Source organism: Equus caballus, chromosome 14 (assembly GCF_041296265.1).
Source record: "Equus caballus isolate H_3958 breed thoroughbred chromosome 14, TB-T2T, whole genome shotgun sequence".
Classification (NCBI taxonomy): domain Eukaryota; kingdom Metazoa; phylum Chordata; class Mammalia; order Perissodactyla; family Equidae; genus Equus; species Equus caballus.
Genome location: NC_091697.1, coordinates 47281213 through 47303376, shown reverse-complemented (window position 1 = coordinate 47303376; position 22164 = coordinate 47281213). Strand labels below are relative to the sequence as shown.

At 36.3% G+C, this 22164-nt stretch overlaps 1 protein-coding gene across 2 annotated transcripts in view; it reads right to left on the bottom strand.

Moving 5' to 3' along the window:
* The window catches only part of LARS1 (leucyl-tRNA synthetase 1), a 62026-nt gene that overhangs the window by 10549 nt on the left and 29313 nt on the right, over positions 1-22164 (bottom strand). For both annotated transcript variants that reach the window (XM_014730595.3, XM_001503913.6), the window contains exons 14-28: positions 21548-21688; positions 19881-19958; positions 16028-16113; positions 15871-15936; positions 15694-15776; positions 15140-15278; positions 14580-14792; positions 14057-14114; positions 12025-12088; positions 9697-9880; positions 8464-8554; positions 7230-7370; positions 6078-6218; positions 5721-5831; positions 760-870 (exon numbers count right to left, since the gene is read on the bottom strand). In XM_014730595.3, the coding sequence (XP_014586081.1) occupies positions 760-870; positions 5721-5831; positions 6078-6218; positions 7230-7370; positions 8464-8554; positions 9697-9880; positions 12025-12088; positions 14057-14114; positions 14580-14792; positions 15140-15278; positions 15694-15776; positions 15871-15936; positions 16028-16113; positions 19881-19958; positions 21548-21688 (1707 nt within the window). The remainder of the gene's footprint in view (positions 1-759; positions 871-5720; positions 5832-6077; positions 6219-7229; positions 7371-8463; positions 8555-9696; positions 9881-12024; positions 12089-14056; positions 14115-14579; positions 14793-15139; positions 15279-15693; positions 15777-15870; positions 15937-16027; positions 16114-19880; positions 19959-21547; positions 21689-22164) is intronic.

Below are 22164 nucleotides of genomic sequence, written 5' to 3'. Positions count from 1 at the left end.
ATTTATCTGACTCCAGAGCCTGAGATCTTAAACAACATACAGCCTTCTTACTGTTCTTCTTTGTCACGAAATTCAACAGATCAACTATGTATATGAGGAAAACTAAAAGTCTAACTCAATGATTCTCAGTGGGGGAGGCGTGTTGGGGAAGGCGGCTGATTTTGCTCCCAGGAGACATTTGGCAACATCTGGAGACATTTTTGGTTGTCACAACTGGAAGGAGGGTCTGCGGGGAGGTTCTCCTGGCATCTAGTGGGTAGAAGCCAAGGATACTGCTAAACATCCTACAGTGCACAGAACAGACTCCCACAACAAAGAACTATCTGGCCCAAGATATCAACAGAGCCATTGTTGAGAAACCCTGGGCTAACCACTATAAACAGCATTTATCCCGTTAAGGCAAACCTATACAAATGTAGAATCTTGGTTCCAGTTACAGGATCCAGTAAAAACACCCTAATGTAAGCTAAAAGAATATGCTTCCTTCCCAAGCTGAAAAGCAAGGAAGAGGGAACATGAATAGAATCATTTAGTGCAGTAATTCTAAACCAATTTTTCTTCCACAATACATATTTTCACATACTCAGCCATTCCACAGGTAAACCCCAAATCTGATTGCTCATTTCTCACAACCACTGATTGAAAAGTGCTATTTTAGCAGATTTATGGGGAGACTGTACCCAAAGTTTTCCCCTTCCTTCTACTATCCTATTTAACCATTATTCATGTGTTCAGAGCTACACAGAGTCCATAGCTTACCTTAATCATGGCAACAAATGGCATCACTTTCTTCATATATTTCTTCAATTCTGGCAAATTGCCTAGTTCACTAGCAATGACTTTGTTATCAGGCAACTTTCCACTGTTGGTCTAAAAAAAAGAGTGGGGGAAGAATGCAGAGAAAAATATTTGAAAGATAATTAAGGATAGCAGATGTGCCTGTAGGAAGTCGGCCAGACTAGAATGGTGGCCTCTATCAGTCTGTTAGAGAAGAGGAGTGTGCAACCTCGAGCATCATGGGGGAGTGAAAGGTGAATGAATAATACAGAAGGGAGTCTCCTATTCCCTCTAAATTCAAAGGATACAGGTTTTTTAGAATACAGGAGAAAACCAGATGCTTCAAGCTGAATATTTAATTTTTCCTTACACTAATGGCACCTCCAGGATTGTAACATTAGATCTTAACTAGTGAGAAAACGAAATGGTCTTTTAAAGATCTTGTTTCTCTTCAAACTTCTAAAAGCATTCCATTAGTCATATCAAAATGAAAACTACACAAGTATCATACAAGATTTATATAATGTCTGCTTTTGAACACTCTTCCTTATAAATTGTTACCACAAATGTGAAAAAAAAAGAATCCCTAGCTATCAACCTGTTAAAAATAGTATCATTTCTAGCTACTCAAAAATAAATGCCTACTCATATATCACTAATATACACACAGTCTCAAATGTGCTGCCTGAATTTAAATTCATTTCTGCAAACATCAACTGTCCTCTTCAATAGAGTGAAAAATAAAGCAAGCAGCCTTTTCAGAGTTTTGGGTAACTTATTTTCTCCTTATTGGAAAAGCACAGTATCAAAGCCAAGGGTTGGGAATGAATTTAAATGAAAAGTAACATATAGTAATATTTCCAATAATCCATTTACTTTCAATTCTAACCTTTACTAAAGTACATGGGAAAAAAATATTTCCATCCTCAACAAAATTTTGGCAAACCGAATACAGCAATACATTAAGGATCATACACCATGATCAAGTGGGATTTATACCAGGGACACAGGGATGGTTCAACATCTGCAAGTCAATCAACGTGATATACTATATTAACAAAATGAGAAACAAAATCCACATCATCATCTCAATAGATGCAGAGAAAGCATTCAACGAGATCCAACATCCATTTATGATAAAAACTCTCAATAAAATGGGTATAGAAGCAAAGTACCTCAACATAATAAAGGCCATATATGACAAACCCACAGCCAACATCATACTCAATGGACAAAAACTGAAAGCCATCCCTCTGAGAACAGGAATAAGACAAGGGTGTCCACTCTCACCACTCTTATTCAACATAGTACTGGAGGTTTTGGCCAGAGCAATTTGGCAGGAAAAAGAAATAAAAGGAATCCAAATAGGCAATGAAGAAGTGAAACTCTCACTGTTTGCAGATGACATAATCTTATATATAGAAAACCCCAAAGAATCCATTGGAAAACTATTAGAAATAATCAACAACTACAGCAAAGTTGCAGCGTATAAAATCAACATATATTAATCAGTAGCATTTCTATACTCTAATAATAAACTAAGAGAAAAAGAACTCAAGAGCACAATCCCATTCATGATCGCAACAAAAAGAATAAAATACCTTGGGGTAAATTTAACCAAGGAAGTGAAAGACCTATACAATGAAAACTACAAGACTTTCCTGAAAGAAACTGATGTCTACATAAAGAGATGGAAAGACATTCCATGCACATAGATTGGAAGAACAAACATAGTTAAAATGTCCATACTACCTAAAGCAATCTACAGATTCAACACTATCCCAATCAGAATCCCAATGACATTCCTTACAGAAATAGAACAAAGAATCCTAAAATTCATATGGGGCAACAAAAGACCCCGAATTGCTAAAGCAATCCTGAGAAAAAAGAACAAAGCTGGAGGTATCACAATCCCTGACTTCAAAACACACTACAAAGCTACAGTAATCAAAATAGCATGGTACCGGTACAAAAACAGGTGCACAGATCAATGGAACAGAATTGAAAGCCCAGAAATAAAACCACACATCTATGGACAGCTAATCTTTGACAAAGGAGCTGAGGGCATACAATGGAGAAAAGAAAGTCTCTTCAGGGGCCGGCTCCGTGGCCAAGTGGTTAAGTTCATGTGCTCTGCTGCGGCGGCCCAGGGTTCGGATCCTGGGCACAGACATGGCACCACTCGTCAGGCCACACTGAGGCGGCATCCCACATCCCACACCTAGAAGGACCTGCAACTAAGATATACAACTATGTACCAGGGGTGGGAGGGTTTGGGAAATAAAGCAGAAAAAAAAAAAAAGATTGGCAACAGTTGTTAGCCCAGGTGCCAATCCTTAAAAAAAAAAAAAAGTCTCTTCAAAAAATGGGGCTGGGAAAACTGGACAGCCACATGTAAAAGAATGAAAATTGACTGTTCTTTTTCACCATTCACAAAAACAAAATCAAAATGCATCAAAGACCTAAAGATTAGACCTGAAACCATAAGGCTTCCAGAAGAAAATATAGGCAATACACTCTTTGACATCAGTATCAAAAGGATCATTTTGGACACCATGTCTTCCCAGACAAGGGAAGCAATAAAAAAAAATAAACAAATGGGACTTCATCAGACTACAGAGCTTCTTCAAGGCAATGGAAAACAGGATTGAAACAAAAAAACAACCCACTAATTGGGAAAAAATATTTACAAGTTATATATCCGACAAAGGGTTAATCTCCATAATATATAAAGAACTCACACAGCTCAACAACAAAAAAATCAAACAACTGGATCAAAAAATGGGCAGGGGACACGAACAGACGTTTCTCCAAAGAAGATATACGGATGGCCAATAGACACATGAAATGATACTCATTATCACTAATCATCAGGGAAATGCAAATCAAAACTACACTAAGATATCACCTTACACCTGTTAGAATGGCAAAAATAACCAAAACAAAAAGTAACAAATTTTGGAAAGGTTGTGGAAAAAAAGGAACCCTCATACACTGCTGGTGGGAATGCAAACTGGTGCAGCCACTACAGAAAACAGTATGGAGATTTCTCAAAAAATTAAAAATAGAAATACCATATGACCCAGCCATCCCACTACTGGGTATCTATCCAAAGAACTTGAAATCAGCAATTCCAAAAGACCCATGCACCCCTATGTTCATTGCAGCATCATTTACAATAGCCAAAATGTGGAAGCAACCTAAGTGCCCATCAACCGATAACTGGATAAAGAAGATATGGTGTATATATATACAACGGAATACTACTCAGCCATAAAAAAGGACAAAATTGTCCCATTCACAACAACATGGATGGACTTTGAAGGTATTATGTTAAGTGAAATAAGCCAGATAGAGAAAGATGAACTCTGTTTGACTCCACTCATAGGTGGAAGTTAAACATGTAGACAAAGAGAAGTGACTGGTGGTTACCAGGGGAAAGTGGGGGTGGGGGGGTGGACACAAAAGATGAAGTGGTGCACCTGCAACATGACTGACAAACAATAATGTACAAGTGAAACTTCACAAGGTTGTAAAGTATCATAATCTTAATAAAAAGTAAAAAAAAAAAATTTTCTCCACTTATCAATGTGTGGATTTGAAATACATACGGAAGAAAAAAGGAGAGAGTAGGAAACACGTTTTCCTTATGTCACCAAAAAGTGCCATAATCATAAGAACATTCTTCTTGATTATAAACCAACAGTCTTTTAGTTCTTTTGGATGAAAACAAACAAAAATTTAAAAGGAAGCTGACCATTCCAAATAATGCTAAAAGATAATGCTGTTTTGAAACTGTAAAATATAAAGTAAAAAATAACTTCTAAAAGAACAGTGGTGATGCATTTTTAATAGCTGGGACATTACATACTATACTTGGTTCTTCCACCGCTTCCTTGGAAATGCTCGTATTAATATGTAACCCACTGAGGCATAATTTCAGGTTTCTACCTACCGAAGTAGCTTTTACTCTTTTACTTACCATAAGTCAAATGCTGCGAGAAGATTCTAAAGGCTACATTCTATTTCTGTTACACACAATCAAAGCAGGAGGTAGTTCTCCATAAAAATAGGTTCACAAGGAAGACAAAAACACATGATCTTCTCCCTTCATCCAATTTTATAAACGTAAAAGTTTTTCTGAGTATTTCTTAATTAACTCTGAAAAGTATTGAGGCAAAATTCCAATAAAGGTCTAGAAAATCAAAACTGAAGATTTTTCCTTTATGTTATCACCTTATGCTTCGGCCATAATCCCTATTTTGTCTCTCTTTCTCTTTTTGAAGAGCACTTTAATGGTTTGTGTCTGCCAATAACTGTTCTTAATAACCTGAGCAAGAATTCCACAACACCTACTTGTTCTCATATTTTGAATGTGACAGGAAAAAAGTAGGTGAACTTTTTTCTTTAGGAAAACCTAGAACTAAGTTTAAATATTAGGTTTCCTTTAAATACAACTATCATATTTAATAGCTATTTACCCAACAGAGTCAAAAACAATATCAAGCTTTTCATTTCTGTGGGTAATTATCAATGTGACCATTTTCTTTTAAGTTACTCAAGAGTGAAGCTTCAATTTTTTTCAAACATAATAAGGTTAAGGCTTCATGAATCCCAGCGTTCAAGTCACAACAAATCCAATGGCAACCTTAGTCTTTTTGCTCCATAATTTTAACCACACATATGGGAAAAGTCCCACACCTTTTAATTACATACAACTAGATCGTGTACTTTTGTACGAATGTTTCAGAAATAATGAAAAAGCAGCTCTTCCCTTGGCATCCCGTTACGAGCCTCCAAGGATAACAAAGGACACTCAATGCCTAAAGGTAATTAAACAAAGCTGCCTGTCTTCCTTTCCCTAGACAGGCCAACATCCTAAAAATAAGAGCAGCATAAGCATTATCCACAATGTCGAGGGAAAAGTCTACCGTGAGCATCACCTCAAAGTGATTACGTAGAACTGACAGGGTGATATGTTGCCAAGATGGATAGTTCTTTGCCACATAGATGGTGCAATGTGAAGGCTTCTCGGTGGGTTGCTTGTCAGTCTTCTACAGGGCAGAAGAGAGCAAAAAACACATTTAATCAATTTCATAGAAACCAAAAATGAAAGAACCCTTCTCCAGTATATACCACTACCACCTTGAAGATTAAAAATATACACACTACAGAACTGCATTAGCAGTGAAGATAGCTCTATACGTTTTAATGAAAGTTGTCTCAATTTTCTTTACTATTAAATGTTATTTGACCAACAACTTTTAAGGAATAACCTTTTTTAAAGAAAATGACTTCACCTTCCCTTTAGCAGGCATCATATAGCTCTTGAGTCGCAGTCTAAGGTCATGAGCTACTTCCATGAGATACTGTGAGGAACGTATCAAGGCTTCATCCACAGGACCCGCCAGAGGCCATGAAGCATTCATAATTGATTCGGGCTTTAAAAAAAACGAAGGGTTCAGTAAGATTAGACATCACAATTATTTTATGATTCTCGATTACAGTTTCATACCAAGGCTACCATCTGTAATTATGTGCTCAAAGTTCAAACCTGACCACACAGAACACACTTCCAGAGCCCCTGCTCTAATGTTCCCTAGAATTCAAGCTGTGAAGTCTGACTCTACATTCTTAATTAGCATCCATTTGTACAAGCATATTAATACCCACACACATATGCTCACTTTCAAAGAAAATTATGTAATGCTAATTTGCCTAAATTTAATCATTATTATATAAATTATGCATACTCAGTTTTTATTCTATTAATAAATCCAGTATTGAAAGTATAGCTATTCAGTATATACATCATAAGCACATTTTTGCATTGTTCATGCACTGAAAAATACAAAAGAGCCTGGCTAATAAGGTTGGAAAGGAGTTATTAAACCAACCAATCTGTTTATCTGCAAGTCTGGGAGAAATAATTGGATTCATCTTCACAGTAAGAATCCTAATATAGTATCCCTGAGTATGCAGCCCTATGTATGCCAGGAATTTTACATAAAACAAGAATATCTATGCAAATATACACTTCTATCTTTGTTTACAGGTAGCTCATAACAGTTATTTATATCTTTCTCAATATTTTCACCTTTTTAATAAACAGGTAGAAAAACAATGTCAGTTATACAAATATTCAAATATATATTTGAATATATCCAAACGTAAACATTTCCTAACAGGAAGTAGGTGACAAACAACATGCACATAGTCACATGCTTTTAAAATATATACACTTTGTGTCTATAAAGGTGTAGACATGATGTATGTGTCTAAACAGGAAGCAGCTTCAGTTTAACCTGTGTAATAATTATGAGATGACGAATCCAGCATTATTCTTGAAATACTCGTTTTTAGTCTTTTTTGCTTAAGGAACATTATTACCACAATATTTATTTAAAGAGGCCAAAATCAAAACCACCCACATCTTAAATGCATAAAGGTACCTTTCCCAAGAGTGTCCAGATGTGCTCACACAAATGTGGACAGAATGGAGCCAAGAGAAGTGTCTGAACTTCAATAAACCGGAACACAAGGTCTCTGTGCATCCCTTCTATGGCCAATTCACGGTACTTATCTTTCGAGGCCTATAAAATTCAAATTTATTTACCATTTCTCTCCTCATACTTCTTTAAAATAAAATTAAAGGAAAAAAATTCAGTATCTCTATTTTAATGCATTTTTAAGTTTTTCAGTCTTTTAAAATTCCATAATGAATTTGTGAAAAGGTTTTACTTTATTTTTAACAACTTGCAAGTAAATGTATATCAGTCCTTGTCCAAAGGATATTGCAGTTTTATATTAATGATCCTTAAGAAAAATGTTTAAAAAAGACATTTTGTAACATGTAAAAGTTGAACAATTTTGTGTACTAAGGGCAAATACTCTGGGCAGCATGTAGGAAAGACATTAAGTATGAAAAAAGGCTATAAATATGACACAATGCTATGCTCAGCACTTATCCTTATTTAACCACATCTCTGAAAACCAAGTTACATAAATCCCAACGTGATATTTTACAAAACTGACTGAGGAAAGCTACATTTTTACTTTAAGCACTTCAACTGCCAAACTTGAGGAAATACTGACACCTTGTGGAAAACCTCAGAAAATGTTTGTTTTCAAACTAACAGCAATTAGTTACAATTTTGTCTTTATTTTTTATCAATTTAAAAATGTTTTCCTGGAAAATGTGACTGATTTTTAGATTTTTTTTTTTAAGATTTTATTTTTCCTTTTTCTACCAAAGCCCCCCAGTACATAGTTGTGTATTTTTAGTTGTGGGTCCTTCTAGTTGTGATATGTGAGATGCCATCTCAGCATGGCTTGATGAGTGGTGCCATGTCTGCCCCCAGGATTCGAACCCGTGAAACCCTGTACCACCGAAGCAGAGCGTGAGAACTTAACCACTCAGCCACGGGCTGGACCCCGATTTTTAGATTTAACCTCTTTATTAACTCATGGCTCAACTAAAAACATAATTATTTATAAGTGGATGCAACAGAAAAAGTACCAAAGAAAATTACTTTAAATCACAATTCATTGAAAAATTTAAAAATTTCCCGGCAAGATTTTCAGTCTCCACTTTAGATGAGTTATTACATTACAGCAGGAAGGAAAAGGGTGAAGTATATCATATTCACACTAACATATTTGATAGCTACTAAAAGAATAGCCTACCTGAAACTCAAAAAACCCTGTTTTCAAAGCTTCTTTAAACATCATCTTTTCATAGTTTTGGTCTGTTTTTATAATTCCTGCATTCATTTCACTATTGAATAGGGAAAAAAAGGTTATTGAGTTTAAAGGCAAGTATACATAGGTGTAAAAAACTGTCAAATATAGTGATAAACAGTAAAATGAGAACAATGCCTGAAACCTTTAAGACTGCTCAAGCACAAACTCATCTCTGTGTTCCTTACAAATGCCTACTGCAGCTCCCTACTGTCTACCCACTCTGTCATCTGACACTGCTTAGGGCTCCTATTTATGACAACACAGTTAAAGATGTGCTTGTTTAAAAATTCCTTCATGGAAACCTTATCATGAAGTCCAAAATGCAATATGAAAATAGCTTAACTAAGGTTGCAGTCAAGTTTAATTATTGCATTTTAAACAACTGACATTGCATATTGAAAAAGAAATTTCTCCTGCCACCTCAGGCCCTTCATAATTTGGGCTAATCTGGACCCAACTTGTTTGATCTCTTACTTTTGCCCTCCACATGCTGTACTTCAAGTAAATACCATACTCTTTCCATAGCTTTCTCCTCTCCCTGAAAATATCCTGTTTATTTCTCAAGAAACCCAGAACTTACGTCCTCTCCTCTGAATTCCCTCTATTCCTATTATTACACTTATAATTGGTTGGATAAGTGTTTTTCTCTCCTGCTAGACCACAATGAAGGATCAAGTCTTATTCATCTTTTTAATGGCAGGGCTTGGGATGGTTCCTGATATAAAGAGGTTGATAAATGTCTTTTGAAGGAAAAAAAAAATGACAATTCTCCTTTTTTTTTAATCTACTTTTCCTTTACCCATTCTGCCCTACTCTAATGCAAGACAGCATGGTAAAATAGTTATGAGAATGCTAGATAAAAGCAAGTTTATATCCCAAGTTTGAAATTACTAGCTTTGAGGCATTTAATGAAAGATTTAATTTTTCTAAGCTTTAAATTTCTTTAACTATAAAATAGAGCTAATAATATCTTTATCATATAAGGTTACTATGAAGCTAAAATCAGATAATGGATGCAAAGTACTTAGCATAGTACCTGGCACAAGTAAGTTTTCGATAAAGAGCAGGAATTATTAACATCTAATTTATTGTAGGAGAAATAAAAAAAAGAAAACTTAAAAATGCACCAGGACTAAGCAACTCCAAAGTACAAAGCAGTCTGGGTCCAGAGATTACCTGGCAAAAACTCTGTCATTAAAGGTGCTGGCAGGACCACTTCTTAGGCTGTCCCAGTTGGCAACCATTTCTTTCACCCATTCCACCCAGGTGTACAGACGGAGAATACCTGCATCTGCCATGGCTTCCACAAAGTTAGCATCTTCAACAGTGTCCCCAGCATCAGCCAGAGCCAAGCGCATTCCTGGAAGAAGGAGGGAAAATAAAACATCAATCAATGACTTAGAAATGTGGTTACTGAAAACATACAGACAAAGAGAACAGTTCAGTGGTTACTAGGGGGAAGGGGGCTTGGGGGTGGCCACAAAGGGTGAATGGGAGCACTTATATGGTAACGGACAAATAATAATGTACAACTGAAATTTCACAACGTTGTAAACTATTATGAACTCAAAAAAAAAAAATGTGGTTACTGAACATCAACTTCACGTCCAGTTGGGTACACTGCAAAGCCTACATATAAATTAAGAAATAACAAATGCTTTCAAGGATTGCCATGGATCAACAGCAAAAATAAAAATCACCACTATGGAGATTTCTCAAAAAATTAAAAATAGGAATACCATACGACCCAGCTATCCCACTACTGGGTATTTATCCTAACAACTTGAAATCAACAATTCAATGAGAATTATGCACCCCTATGTTCACTGCAACATTATTCACAGTAGCCAAGATGTGGAAGCAACCCAAGTGTCCATCGACTGATGAATGGATAAAGAAGATGTGGTGTATATATATATACAATGGAATACCACTCAGCCATAAAAAAGACAAAATCGTCCCATTTGCAACAACATGGATGGACCTTGAGGGTATTACGTTAAGCGAAATAAGCCAGACAGAGAAAGACATATGTGTTCACTCATATGTGGAAGATAAACAAACACATGGACAAAGAGAACAAATAAATGGTTACCAGAGGGGAAGGGGGTTAGGGGTTTGACATAGGGGGTGAAAGGGCACATATATATATGATGACTGACAAATAATGTACAACTGATATTTCACGATGTTATAAACTATTATGACCTCAATAAAATAATTTTTTTTAAAAAGTAGTTTCAGAATAGTAATCTACACCTCTTGTAATAGACTCACTAACGACAATATTTGTGTACAGTTCTTTTGGCCTTCCACTGTTCAGTTAAAACACTGTTATGCAAAGTTACTTAGGTTGATTCTTCCCCATCCTTTTCAGTATGGTCTCAAACTGTGCCAGCCACAATCAGTAGAAAGAAGTGGCATGATGACCAAAGACTAAGTTATACAAGAGATGAATGGCTTACCTCAATAAAAATAATAATAATTAAAAAGAAAATTTCTCTAAATAAATAAATGGTTCCTTCAGGTTGGAGAATGAATTTCTTCTCTTGACAAAGTAATGATCAAAAGGAACAGTACTGAGGCCAGGGAAAAAAAGTTTTTCTGAAAAATGAATGCTCCCAGGTTCAAGTTACCTACATTTATATCAAAGATGGAGGAAATACTTTGGAAAAGCTTCCTACATACGCAGCATCTCTACAAACCAACTCTTTAATCTTAGAAGTAGTAAGAAATTAGAAACAAGCCAGGTAGCAATTACAGTGATCTCCTTTTAAAAGAAGACTCGGGCTGGCCCAGTGGTGTAGCGGTTAAGTTCGCACGTTCCACTTCTCGGTGGCCCAGGGTTCACCGGTTCGGATCCTGGGTGTGGACATGGCACAGCTTGGCAAAAAGTCATGCTGTGGTGCGCATCCCACATGTAGAGTGGAGGAAGATGGGCATGGATGTTAGCTCAGGGCCAGCCTTCCTCAGCAAAAAGAGGAGGATTGGCAGTAGTTAGCTCAAGGCTAATCTTCCTCAAAAAAAAAAAAGCAAAAGAAGACTCAAAATCTTAGCTTGAGGAACAGCCCAGTGGCGCAGCGGTTCAGTTCGCACCTTCTGCTTCCCGGGAGCCCAGGGTTTCGCCGGTTCAGATCCCAGGTGCGGACATGGCACCGCTTGGCACACCATGCTGTGGTAGGCGTCCCACATATAAAGTAGAGGAAGATGGGCACAGATGTTAGCTCAGGGCCAGGCTTCCTCAGCAAAAAGAGGAGGACTGGCAGTAGTTAGCTCAGGGATAATCTTCCTCAAAAAAAAAAAAAAAACTTAGCTTGAATTTCTTTGCCTCCTAAACAGATCACATCAGCAATTCTTACCTTGTACACAAGAAAATGTGAATATTTTAAAGCATTGGTAAAAGCAAAAGAGAAAAGAAATAAAACTGAAACAATTTTAATTTGCCTCTGTAATCTGAGGAGAATCAGACCCTTTGCACCAACAATAACAAAAAAGTATACTCACCATCAGCAGAAAATTTGTCAATAGCTTGGGTCAAAGTGAGGAAGTTGCCTGTAGATTTTGACATCTGAAATAGACAGTCAATGATTAGGCATTAGTAAGAACAAATAAATCAAATCAGCCAAATCAAGTTAAATGGGTTGGCCACAATCACATAACAAGATTAGAAACTTGGAAAGAAAAAGATACCTTACACTAATTTTACAGAGATGAAAACTGAAGTCCAGTCAATACAGTGACTTGTCTGGGTCACTCAGCTAGTCAGTGACAGAGCTAGGACAGAATCTCCAGTCCAATATTCAGTCCATTGCTCTCTCCATGAGCCTACACTGCCCCCTGGGAATTGGTTTAGACATGTGGAATGATTCTACTGTAACTCTGGAACATTTCAGCTGGCCCTAAAGAGCAGCTTTATAGCAATTAAAGTCATTCAGAAATGAACAGACTACCTCATGAGGTCAGAGTTAGAGGTTTAAGGAACTTCCTGTCATTAGGGTCACAATAATTGGTTATTCAAGTTGTGCTCTGCCTGAGGGCAGCTCATCTAAGGAAGTACTGTGCACAGCCTAGCAATCTTTATTATTTAAAATTTTTTATATCTTTACCACAACTATGCTGATACCAAAGAGAGGTAATTATTACATCAATTTTCCACTACGTAGCAATACAGCATCTTGTTCTAATAAAATCATTATGGTGTACAGTACAACAATGCTGAGACCAAAAAAAAAAAGTCATGTTACAACAGGATTCATATTTATATAAATGTACGTGTACATGGTTCCACTTGACTTACAAAGAAAAAATGAGTTCAATAATCAAGTCCTTATTGATCTAACAAAATCCATCAAATAGCCTGTGCTTCTAAACAGAGAGCTGTTTTTCAGCCAAATGTACAGATTACCTTAAATGAACTTTTTCATTCCCTGTAATATTGCCTCCTTTCAAGAGGCAATGAGCCTTTCAATAATAGAGCACTGCCTAAAAATGATGTTTCATATTGTAATTCATATCATCTGCTATTTATTTAAATCTATAACTTTTCATTACATATAGATACTTACAGCAACAGATACTCTTTTACTATTAATATTCCATTAGTTGCAGCAAAATTCACTAGTAACAAATCTAACTTGTTACAATTGCTATTAATGAGAAATATAATATTGTAACAATTTCTTTTGTTTAGTTGAGGAGCGGTGTCCTTTTCTAATGTGCACAAAGACATCATAGGGGCAAGCCAGGGCTTTGTTAAGAAGTATGTACAACCTCCTGTTTAGGATACTGATTAACGAGGTAAAATTTTATGTGCTCTATAAAAAATCATATATATTAGTAGTAGTAACAATAGGGGAAGTAGTAGTAGTATAAAGAGAGATATTATACTGCCTGGGAAGAAGCATTAAATGAAACCTAGGCAAAGAGAACAGATTAGTGGTTACCAGAGGGGAAGGGAGACGGTGAGTGGGCATAAGGGATAAGGGGGAACTTCTATACGGTGACTGACGAATAATAATGTACAACTGAAATTTCATAATGTTATAAACTATTATGACTTCAATTTAAAAAAATGACACCTAAGAATCCTACAAACTCCAAAATTCTATTATTCTAATTTAAGGACCAGTAAAGCATAAAACAAAAACCAAAAGCCATCCAACTATTTTCTCAACTTAATGAGAAAGATATGTTACGGGCACAACACTAGGATCTTTATGTTTCCTGTCCCTGTCTCTGTCTCTCTCTGTCTGTCTCTTTCCCTCCTCCAGTTACAATTTGTGTCACCTTTTGATACTCTAAATACAAATATAATAATGAAGTTTTCCCCATCCCTCCCTCAATTAATACTATCTTCTCCACTTCACTCAATTTTAAAGATTAAACTTTAATTAATGTTGGCAGCCCTAAACATTTTAAATGGAAGTTTTTTAACTCTCTGATTTTCATATTCTTTATTTCTTCAAAAAAGTGCAAATTCCTAAATCTGAAAAGTTTTCTGAAGAATTTTAAATTTTCAAGAGGCAATGAGCCTTACCTTCTCAGAGTTGAGGAGGAGATGTCCATTTGCTCTCACAGCTGCAGGCCATTTGTCACTTTACAGGTAAACGTTTAAAGATAAAATAAAACATAAAGATTATAGTTCAGGCTTAAAATTTTCAGGTAAATCCTAAAAGCTTCATAAAAGTTGGCTAAGACAAATGTAAAAGGATATTTATTGAGTCCTATTGACGTGAGGAGGCAAATGAAAACAAAGCAAGTGTTCATTAAAGGACTGGTTATATAAACTATGGTGCAGGCATACAGTGAAATACTATATAACTATTTAAAAAATATAGCAGGGCTATATATATGGATACAAAAAGATCTTATGAGGATTTCTGGATATAACAGACAGGAGAAGACGTGCTTTATGCTTCAGTATACATTTAATATAAGAAAAAGAATGTAACTGGCAAATCTAACTATACCCTTCACAGTTACTTCTCACATATTTGAAGCCACAAGGCACCTTTGTTGATAACCAGTAAAATTTAGTCCACATCTTTTTTAGCACTCACCTTTGTTCCGGCCACATAGCCACATGATTATAAAGGTAATATGAAAGATGATTTGGAACAAGATCCTTGCCAGAGACTCGAAGATCCACAGGATACCAGAACTCAAATTCCTGCTTTAACTGATGTAATTTTTCCTTTGGGATCTGAGTCTTAGGAAATGGAGCCTCCTTGAAGAAAACATAATCCCAAACTTCCTTGGTCATCTGCTGCGGTCTGTATTAAAAATAAAACAAACAACAACAAAACATATATATAATTTCTTTGAAAGAATCAGTATTTTAATCTAACCATGAAGTAGGAATCTCTTTCTTAAGGTAATTACAGTAACAAATGAGGACAAGGGACTCCCATAAGAATGAAGAATGGATAACAATAGAGGAGCGTCTATTTATTACTATTTCTCAGTTCAATAGCAAAACAGCAAAAACATCATGACAAAATTCTGCTAAATGAATTCTCATGCAAACTAAATATTAAAAAAGAGAGCTTTCAATATGTAAATCAAAAGATCACATCTCTTGCTAACAAACTACACTTCTTTCCCTTACTCATTTACCAACCTGATGCCCAGTGGAGACCCCGCCTGTCCACGCAAGTCACCCCCCTGTAACAGGTGTGCAACCGTGTAAAACGCCATGTAAATAGTGGAATCAGAGAGCGATTCAATCAGCCACTGCTCATCCCACGGCAGACGAGTACCTGCAAGATAAAAAGAAGACAATCAATGCACGAACCTAAGAGACATTTCATCTATAGAATCCACATTTCCAGGAACAGGTCTATAGCATTTACAAAGCTTCTTATTTAGGAAGTTCTTAAATTTACTTGAATAATTAATAAAAATAAACTGATAAATAAAAAACAAATGGTTGAAGCACTAGAAACTTTCTATTAAAAAGAAATCACACCATAAAAGCTATGTGGGTTACAGAGGGTGTACTTCCACCACCAGGTAGATGGTAGGGGACCACATCCTAGTTTCCCTCACCCTCTAACCAAAACCTCTCACTTCCAATTCAGAAAAACACTGGAAGAGAGGAAACAAAGGGAAGAGCATTAATGTGCTGTGTAATTGGCAAAGGTTTTCAAACAGAAAAATTTGACGTTTGCTTACCTAAACCATAAGTTCTTGAGCAAGCATGCTCTTGTAGCCAGCCTAAAGTAGCTTCAAAATTCCTCCTAGTCTCCTCACAGAATCTGGAGAGGGCAAAAGATAAAGTGTCTTCACCTATACTGTCTCTCATGTTCTTTAACTCCTTTCCCTTTCCCTCATCACTTTCTCCCATCTTACGTTTCCATGTTCTTCAAGCACTGGGATGTCTGTTTCTTCCAATTCTCTTCTCCATAATCCAAGTACCTGGGAGTGGACGAATTGATTAAAAAAAATAAAAGTCAAAAGGATAAGCAAAGTGACTGAAGGAAATTTCTTGTTGCTATAGGAGACTAACCACTGGTCACACAGGGCCACGACGCATTCATCTGAAGATCTGGACATAACTTGTTTCTCTGGTTCCATGTAAACAAACGCATCTCCCTAACAGAAAGTAAATAAAAATATATCAGATATTATGTCAAGTCAAGCTATATTACTCAAGGATGATAAAAATAACTTTTTAAAAATATGCTATACCACCAATAACCAAAACCCCATATTTTCATTACATCTTCCCTCTTCCCAGGGTAGAAGTTATCTGCCTTTCTTTCTACACAACACTTGCTTTTGAAAAGGTGTGCGTCTTCATCAAATAGATCACCTTCCCTGGGTACAGAGTATTCCTTTTCGTTGGAAAGTGAAAGATGTTTAATAGTTTCTAATCCTATGGTTGAAGGTTAGGCTGGCTATTGGCAGCCTTTTATCCTTGTTATGTAAAAATATAAAGAAAATAGGAAATTAAATGCATGGAACCACTGTGTTTTCAAAAAACAGATGCACAAAATGAAACATGGAAAACACTGTTACTAAAGATTTATAGTGTCATGAAAAATTCCCACTAGAAAACTGACCATAAATTTTATTTTTTACCAAATATAAATATCTCTTAATGTATTATGGTCCCAAACTTGTAAGTCTATGATAATTTTTTAAAGTAAAATTCAGCATTATTATTCATAAAATGATTCACTGCTCTGTGTTCTTAATCCAATTCTTTATACTGAACTTATACAGCTGGGATTTTAGTTTAAAGACAGTAAATTATAAACAGACATTTAACTCTGTTCCCTCTCAAAATTCCAACAAAATGACAACAAAGAGGTGTTCTTTTTTTAATGGCATGAACCTACAAAGACAGAAGAATGGAAGAAGAAATACCAACACAATTTTGGAAAGTAAAAAGCAGTATGAGTGATAACTGTATTAACAGACTAAAGAAAGCTAGCTGAATCCTAAGCCAGCAGCAGTAAAAGCTGAAAAGCAATCCAGTTTGCATTACAGAACCTCCAAAAGATTCAGGAATTTGTGGCACAAGACAGTTCTGGATGTGGAGGTAATGTGAGGCTGGAAAAAGGAGGACTAACTGAAGTCTTTTAAAGAAGAGGTTAGAACCCAGATACCCTAATCCCACACTATGCAGACAGGCAACTGCCCCTCCCTATGACAGCAGAACATTGAAGGTTTATTCTCTGGAAGGGATAAAAGGGAGGTTCAACCAGAAGTCAAAGTTGAGGGTATTGGTACATAGTGGAAATAGGGAATTAAGTGCAAGTCAGCACACTGAGTGTTGGTATCCACCCTGGCAATCTTATCCCGTTCAGCTCCCAGAATGCTCAGCTAGTTCAAACCCTTTTAGCTGGAAACTAGAAGAATCTCCTAAGGGGAATCTAACAAACCCAAGAAGCCCTAATTAACACCAGGGCTAACGTCAGGGCCTACCCAAGGCCCAGATGGCCCTTCAGTTCTCCACCAGTCAAGCCCAGTGACAAGCCGTACCACATTAAAAAAGGTTCCAATCACCATTTTGTATCCATTCTTAAATATCAACAGCCTTCCTCAGAGAAATAAGAGAAAGTTAAGATTTCACATCCAACAAACAAGAATAGCATCTTACAAAAAAAGGATTGATCAGATAACAAGAATATTTCTTAATTTGGCCCTGAGTTGGTAATTGCTAAGCTGGGTAATAGGTGTACAGGAACTCACCATGACTCTCCACTCGTTTATAAGTTTAAAATCTCCCATACCAAAACAAATGTTTTAAATGAGTCCTTAGAAATCTTTATTTATACACAAGTAAAAGATACAAAAAACATACAGTAAACAAATAAAAACTCATAGGGAAAAAAAGTTGAGGGGGTCTCTCAGAAAGAAGAGCAAAACGACTTCCACAGTCTAAGAGATCTAATATCTGAATAATAAGAATTCAGAAAGAGAAAATAAATAGGAAGGGAGAAAATAATCAAAGAAAAAGTCAGGAAATTTTCCTAAAATTGAAGAACATAAGTTTACAGATTGAAGGACCCCCTCAATCACTCAGAAGAATGAATAAAAACTGACCTACACCAAGGTACATCATCACGAAATTTCAGAATATTGGGAGAAAAGAAAACATTCTACAAGCTTCCCGAAGGGGGAAAAACAGGTCACTTACAAAAGATCAGTATTACCAGAATGGTTTTGGACTTTTTAACAGCATCACTGAACCACAACACCATGGGTAATGCCCTCAAAATTTTAAGGGAAAATTATTTCCAATCAGAATTCTATACCCAGGCCATCGAGAAGAGAATAGCACATTTCAGACATGGAAGGTCACAAAAATTTACCTTCCAGGCACCCTTTTTCAGGAAAGCTACTAGGCAGAGCTTCACCAAAATAAGAGAGTAAATAAGAAAGAAGAAGCCAAGGGATCAAGGAAACAGGAGATCCAACTCAAGAGAAGCAAAGGAAATCCTTAGCTTTGGAGGAGGAACATTCCCGATGACATTTATGCACCAGGACAGTAAGCAACCAGTCCCGACTAAAACAGGCCAGAAGGCTCTGGGAGAGCATATTGATGTGTCTGAAGGTATGGAGAGGAGAAATAGACAACTGGGACAGAGTCTGAGGAGGGAGTATTAATAATTATATTTAAAAGTAAGGAAATTTTTTTAAAAAGACAGTAATAAACTCCAGGGAAAACCAAAAGCTGGGGAAGAAAAGTTCTCATTGTATACTACATTGTAGATCAGCCATGTCTCAAAAATGTACACAATGACTATTGCTCTAACATTAGTTATAATATACCTATACTAGGAAGATGGGGGTAGAGAAGTGTACATAAATGTGGGGAGGTTAGAGAGGAAGACACAGGTCAGGGGAAGAGTTAAATCTTGATCTTTCATAGTAGGTCAACGGCTGATGCCTAAAACTGAAAAATAAAATCAAAAAATTATACTACAGGATTTAGCTTAGAGATCTATAAGACAGATGAAGGTCAATACTAAAAGAAACAACTAAAACAGCTGAAAGTAAGCCTGTCCAAGGAAGAGAAATTTAAGAGAATGTGGAAGGATAGAAAGGAAAAACTTGCTTCTTTACGTAAAAAATTGTCTCTCTGTATTATGGGTATATATAACTGTCAAAAATAAAAATTTAGGGGCCAGCCTGGTGGCGCAGCGGTTAAGTTTGCACGTTTCGCTTCCACGGCCCAGGGTTCGCCGGTTCAGATCCCGGGTGCGGACACGGCACTGCTTGGCAAGCCATGCTGTGGTAGGCGTCCCACATATAAAGTAGAGGAAGATGAGCATGGATGTAAGCTCAGGGCCAGTCTTCCTCAGCAAAAAGAGGATTGGCAGCAGATGTTAGCTCAGGGCTAATCTTCCTCAAAAAATAAAAAATAAAAATTTAATTTTACAAGTTAAGTAATTAAGTAGCTCAACAGAAAAAAGTTACAACAAAAATGAAGATGGGGGGAAAAAAGGATGAAAGTAAAAAGTAAAGCACTACCAAAAGAAAGAATCGTAACTACCAGTATCTCAAAAGGCCACTGCCAGGAAGCATCATCAAAATCCTCTGCATGTGCTTTGTACTACCTTCATCAACACTACAGGTGGGATGTTCAAGTTAAATCAATTGCTGAATAGGTCTATTTCCTGCCACAAAATTATATATCTTTAATATAGCTCCAGGTTCTACTACAGAACTCATTACTAATTAAAATTGTACCCACAACTAGAAGGACCTGCAACTAAGATATACAACTATGTACAGGGGGGTTTGGGGAGATAAAGCAGAAAAAAAATAAAAAATAGAATTGTAAAGTCTGTCTATTAACTCAAAGCTTTTCTCCTAAAGAACTGTTCAGAGGATCGCCTACCACCTACAGTGTCAATCATCTTTTTCTGAATAGTCTTCTTCACGTCTTGGACCTTCTGTCCTTTAAATTCATCCACCAGCATCACCTAAAAAGAGGAGAAGTAGGGAAAAACACATACACAACAATTAAAATTTGCCTTGGGTTCCCCACACAACATTTTCGCTAAATTTACTTCCACCCATAATCAAGACATTTTTAGTGTGAAATTTATCACTTTTATAAGTTTTTATTTTGGTATGTTTTGGACAACTAATATTTATAACACATTTGTTTTTCTTTTGGTATAACTAGGATAGCTATCACGAACATGATTAGGAAGGAACGCTCACCTCCTTCCCACTCCTCAGGTTTCCATGTGGCGAGAATTCCACCATACTAATTCACCTCATTTCTGAAGGTTTTGGGAGAAGGAACTGAGCATATGCAGCTCAGCCCCATTTTGGCTTCTCTTTCCAACTCCACCTGTTGCCAGCGAGCACTCTCCTTTGCTTGGCCATGTGATAAACTTGGCTCTTAAAGGAAGGCCTACTGTTTTTCAACTCTTCCTTTTACGTAGTGGGGAAATTTAATTCTAGGGCAAAGTATTAGCTTGCCCATTGTTGTCACACACAGATCTAAGCCATAATCCCCTTCTGATATTTTGAGCTCTATCTGACACCTGTGTCTCTTGCAAATAGTTTTATCTTAAGTGGAAAAGACACATGTTCTTTTTTGACCTTCCAATCATCTAACATACCAAAATGCTTCATATCTATTTAATTCATCATTATGAAATTATATTTGTTTTTCATTATGGTACAGTAGTTAAGAGCACAAATCCTAGAACCAAGTTGCCTAGTTTGGGTATCAGTTCTGTCACTGGTTGGCTATCTGGCTGATCTTGGGTAAATTACTTAATCTCCTAGTGCCTCAATTTCCTCATCTATAAAATGGGAATAAGAGTGCCCACTTCAGGGAGTTATTTTGAGATTTAAATAAGTTAACATATAAATGTTGGCTTTTATTATCACCCAAAATGTAAAAGTCACTTAAAAAAAGACATATAACCAATTCTTGGTTATCCAGAAAAATGAGAGTATAGGTAAAAATAAAGAACATTCTCACTTATGGCCTTAAAAATCTTCATTTCAAACTCAAGCCACTAGCAACTTGGTTGGACTTTTACTTTCTCTAGCCTAGTCTTCTTTCCATGGAAATCTAAGCACATTAATATATGCACAATAAAGGAGAAAAGAGAGGTTCAGAACATGTTTGTTGTGCTCACCTGGCATTTAGTAGGCATTAACAAGTTAATTAATGAACTGAATGAAACTGCTTATTTAAAATATGAACTCCTCAATTAAAAGAGCAATAGAAGGGACCAGGTATTGTCCATGCAATAAACCTTTGGCGTTTACTGCATAATAATATGAACTTTAAATATCTTCAAGAAACCACTCCTTAGAGACTCCTAGAGGGCACAAAAACGTAATTTCTGTAAATGCCGTTAAACAAAAAAAATAGATTAAAAAAAGAAATTTGGAAATAGAATAACAGAATTTCATACTAATCTCTCTCAAATCAGTATATAGCTGAAAACTACATTGAGTTTTTCTTCTTTTTTCTAAATCATTAAGAAGAAAATCACAGAGCATGGAATAAATCAAATAAAAAACAATAAAAATAATTACTTACACCATCATAAAACCCTTTTAGATATAATTTCTCCTTTGCTTCTGCAAGTTTTTCTCGGTCATTTTGGCTCTGAATTTTCAACTCATCACAAACAGTTACAGCAGAGAGATTTCCAAAACCTGGAATCTCAATGAGTGGCACCTGCAAAGAACAGCAATGTCGGAATTTATTTACAATGAATGAACACAAAAACAGCCCTATGGGGCACAGTCCTTTTGCCTCTACTGTCCAATGAAGTCATTTCACATTTTACATATCATTACTGCAGTGCCACACAGGTAATCACAGAGTGACTATAACATCCAGATGTGAATCTGTCTTCCTACAGTCCACAGGAACCACCCAAATTCTGTGCACCAACTCCCACATTGTCCCTCCCTCACTACACACACACCTTCCCCAGCTCTCAACCCTCCACTGGCATATAATTAACGTTGAAGCTAGCAAAACGATGAAAACAACTAAATTTATGGACAGTCTTGTTTGGTTTAAGTCTTCCAAATTCTTCATCAAAGTTATTTGCTAGTAATTTAAATTTCTTTTCTTCTGCAGGCACTAATATGAAAACATAAACATTCATGAGTAATACGGCAAAATTTTTGTCTTTAGAAGTCTGG